At 45.2% G+C, this 4,227-nt stretch overlaps 1 protein-coding gene across 1 annotated transcript in view; it reads right to left on the bottom strand.

The window, feature by feature from the left end:
- Positions 1–2,378: 2,378 nt before the first annotated feature.
- The window catches only part of c3h1orf53 (chromosome 3 C1orf53 homolog), an 8,787-nt gene continuing 6,938 nt past the window's right edge, over positions 2,379–4,227 (bottom strand). Inside the window, exon 3 of the mRNA XM_037697835.1 lies at positions 2,379–2,450. Coding sequence (XP_037553763.1) covers positions 2,379–2,450 — 72 coding nt within the window. The remainder of the gene's footprint in view (positions 2,451–4,227) is intronic.

Raw genomic sequence — 4,227 nt, 5'->3', positions numbered from 1 at the left:
ACCCAATCCATCCATCCATCCATCCATCCATCCATCCATCCATCCATCCATCCATCCATCCATCCATCCATCCATCCATCCATCCATCCATTATTTTTTACCCGCTTCTTCCTTTTCGGGTCACTGGTGCCTATGTCCAGCTGTGAGAGGCGAGGGACACCCTGGACAGGTTGCAACTCCATCATAGAGCCACATAGAGGTAAATGAGACAAATAACCATTCACTCTGACTCTCTTAAAGTACCCAATCAGCCAAACATGCATGTTTTTGGTCTGTGGGAGGACACCCAGGAAAACCTTGTATGCATGGAAAGAACATGCAAACTCCACCCAGACAGGTCCCGGGCCAGGATTTGAACTGGCGACCCTCTCGCTGAGAGATGGCAGCTCTACCAAACGTGCTGCCACAATTAGCCCATTTATTAGCCAAATGCTCCTTCATCTGTTTCTTACTTGAATCACTTGCTTTTATAAACAATTTGGCTTCACAATGGTAAAAAGTTGTCCTTTCTTTTAAGAGGCAAATCACTAAAATTATTATACCGCCAAGTTAAGGTTTGCAGTTCAGCTCTTTGATATAGTTAATGTTAGGAATAAATTAAGAATATTCTTCCAGATATCTGGAGGGGAGGACTCCTGCTGTTGTGTCTCAGTCACCAACTGCTAAGTTTGCACACGATGGGGAAGAATTCAAACTGTGCCATCGCTGGATCAGGAAGACGTGGAGTGCAGAGGCAGACATGAAAGTTGGCCTATTTCATGGTCAGGCTGCCGAGACCGCCGAGGCCTTGAATGGCAACGCATCTACTTTAATGTGACAGACAAGTCCCTAGGCAAAACCCGCAGAGGCGCGGCAGGCAAACGGGCCCAGGTACTTGATGAGTGTGACACCTTCGCCGTCCCGCTGTAGAAATGATGCTGCCGCACGCTCTGCTGCCTCGCTTTAGAATAACACCAAATAAATTCGCCTCTCATCCCGCCTGACGAGGCGTCCCGAGAACCTGTCCTCCCCAGCACTGTTGGGATCACGAATCTCCTTGTAGCCGCTCGCAGGGCTTTGCTCCGATCACTAAGCACTTTGCCTTTGGGACCCACCTGCCGAGGAAAATTGTGGCCGCGCCAGTGGGCGGCTGCGACAGGAGTCGGCAGCAGACACATCCTCTCATCACGACGCTGTTTGCCCAATCATGCGCAGACAGGCGAGTGTGTGTGGCAGCTTCAGAGAGAGAGCCTGAAGGCATCGCGCTGCCTTCCCACATGCACTCACAAATCAAGCAGGCACATCTCTCCCTGACGTCTCTTGCACGCACAGGTAGTGCTGCATGAACACTTGACCTTACCTAGTACTATTACTGTGGGCTACAAAGTGTGGTGTTAAGCGCAACCTTTCTTCTATATTGGCCTATTAGGAGCCACAGGGTGCTCTGATGGAGTGAGCATGCCTATGCATGTGTGCGCCTAAGCATGCTGGTGAGCATGAGCTGATCTATTGCAGTCCTGGGATAAGAAGGCCCAGGAGTTCATTAGGCTGCAGCTCAGGAGAGCAGCCGCAGGGAGCTGTGCTGGAGCCAAGTGTTGCCAGGAGGCTGAGCTGCAGGTCCAGTGGGGAGAGCTGCTGTTGATGTCCATGGCGTGTTTGCTAACAGCCTGATTCGATCAAGTGGTGTAAAAGCAGTGCAGCCAAGTGCGAGCGCTGACCCTTGGCCCTTTTCTTATTTTTAACAACACAGCGCATCAGTCAAAGGTAGACAGTTGAGTCGAGCACTTGTGGAGTGCAAATGATGCTAATATTCATGCAGTCGTACATTTGGGATAAAAAATAACGAGACATGCGAAGCAAAAGAGCACAAGACTCCATCTGACTATCTGCAGTTACTTTCACTTATATGCCCTTTATCTTGAGGGCGAAGATCTAAAATGCACTCTCAGTTTTCATCTCCATACTCCCACAACCCTTGTAAATGCATCTGAGGAGCTGAATACTACAAAATATTTAATTCTCTTGAAGAGACATGAAAAATGAAGCTCAAGGCGTTTCAGTGGACATTCGAGAGAGGGAAAAAAAAAACTATGCAGAAAATATAACAAATCCCGCCAAAAACATGCGTTAAAAACTATTTTATTAAAGAGTCTTGTGAGTAAATTCTTTCTTCCCAGTCCATGTTCTGTGACAATAATAAAACAAAAAACAATCCTGAGAATAGTTGTGATTCATAAGAGGTGTGGATTGCACAGACGCTACCCATATTTCATCATTTATTACACAGCAAAAAATATGACTCTCAAGCAGGCAAAATAACGACAGGCAGAAGACACGCCAAGAGTGCTGGGCTCCATTCCAAACAGGCATTTAGCATTTTACCTTTATCTCTCACAGGTCTACACGTAAAACAGGGAGTTAAAGCGTTTCTTCGCTGCAGGGTCCTTCACGTTGACTCGGCCATATGGACACTAGAGGAGAAAACAAAATAAATAAATGGTACTCATTGGCTTCTCGTAGTTTTATTCACACAGAGAATGAGACATTAACATTAAAAAAAAGTGTACTGTAGGAGAAAAACTAAAAGGAAAGACAAGAACGAGACAGAGTCAAGACTCTACAGGAGAGGAGAAGGGACTGAATGGGATGAGATGGACCACCAGTCAAAGCAGAGGTGGCCAAGGGTTCTAGCGATAAGATTAGTTAAGATAAGATAAGATAAAACTTTATTGTCTACCGCAGTTCCACAATTGTGGCAGAAATTCTCCTTTGCTCTACATTCATCATACATACACAAGAACCACTAACAAAACATAATAAAGAACCGCATTATCACCATTAAGATGTGTTTAAGTAGCTTTATTTAACATTACTGCTCATGGTACAAATGATTTCTTATAAATATTCTTCCTGGCCAGCAGGACTTGGTAACGCCTGTTTGATGGAAGCATCTGAAGCAGTTGTGAAGTAGTGGATGTGAGGGGTCCTCGGTGATCAGGGTGGCTTTCTTGGTCACTGAGCGGCTCTGACAGGGGGCACTGAGGTGAGCCACTCATCGCACTTGATTGTTTAAATATTCTGTATAATTTAGCTTTAAACGTTTTAAAATCTGGCGTTCATATTTTTCGGACTATAAGGCGTAATATCCGTGAACAGGTCTGTTTTCATACGACGGAGCTTTAGGGTCACGCTAAGAAAAAATAATAAAAGCCATAAAATTACAAGAATAAAGTCCTAGTATTACGAGAATAAAGTCAAATAAAGTCTTAATAGTACGAGAATAAGGTCGTACGAGACGTTTTTTTTATTTTTACAGCTCTTGTTTATTTATTTATTTTTTTTCCACGAGTCAGATCCACTACGCAACCTGTCAATCAATCCAGTAGGCGTGTCAGCAAAATGACCCATCCGAAGCTAAATGCTGCTTACCTGCAGAGAGCTGTGCTGCAGCCCATGAGAGTGTACCACCTTACTGTAAGCAGGTAAGCTGAGCATTGATAATTTTGTCCTTAAACATTGTATAACAGCAAAGCTACATTGTGTTGCATACGTTACACAGTACGTAGGCCTTCTGATGGGCTGCAGCACAGCTCTCTGCAGGTAAGGAGCATTCAGCTTCGGATTGGTCGTTTGATGACACGCCTACTGGATTGATTGACAGGTCGCGTTGTGGATCCGACTCATGGAATAAATAAATAAATAAACGAGAGCTGTTACCAAAAAAGTCTTGTATTTTTTTTCATTTAACCTTTATTTATACAGGTAGTCTCATTGAGCCACGAGAACTCATTTTCAAGAGAGACTTGTTTAGGGAGCAGATGGTGGGGGTTAAGGGCCTTGCTCAGGGGCCCAGGGTGGGGCAAATGAGGGTGGAGGGAGGTGTGGGTGTTCCACCTAATCCACCCACATTTTCATGTTGACGGTACCGGGAGTTAAACCTGCAACTTTCCGATCACAGGCCCATCTTCTAACCTCTGCGCCACAGACTTTACTCGACTTTATTCTCATAATTTTATGGTTTTTATTTTTTTTTCTTAGCATGGCCCTAAAGCTCCGTCATCGTTTTTATACATAAGGCACATTAAGCGAAACGAAACAGTCAGATGATCCATCCATCCATCCATTTTCTTTACCCGTTTATTCCATTTTGGGTCACGGGGGTCGCTGGTGCCCATGTCCAGCAATCACTGTGCGAGGGGCGGGGTACACCCTGGACGGGTCGCAAGTCCATCACAGGGCCACATAGAG

This window comes from Nematolebias whitei, chromosome 3 (genome assembly GCF_014905685.2).
Source record: "Nematolebias whitei isolate Nwh7 chromosome 3, NemWhi1, whole genome shotgun sequence".
In the NCBI taxonomy this organism is placed as follows: domain Eukaryota; kingdom Metazoa; phylum Chordata; class Actinopteri; order Cyprinodontiformes; family Rivulidae; genus Nematolebias; species Nematolebias whitei.
The sequence above is the reverse complement of the archived record's forward strand: the minus strand, read 5'-3'. Positions and strand labels throughout refer to the sequence as shown.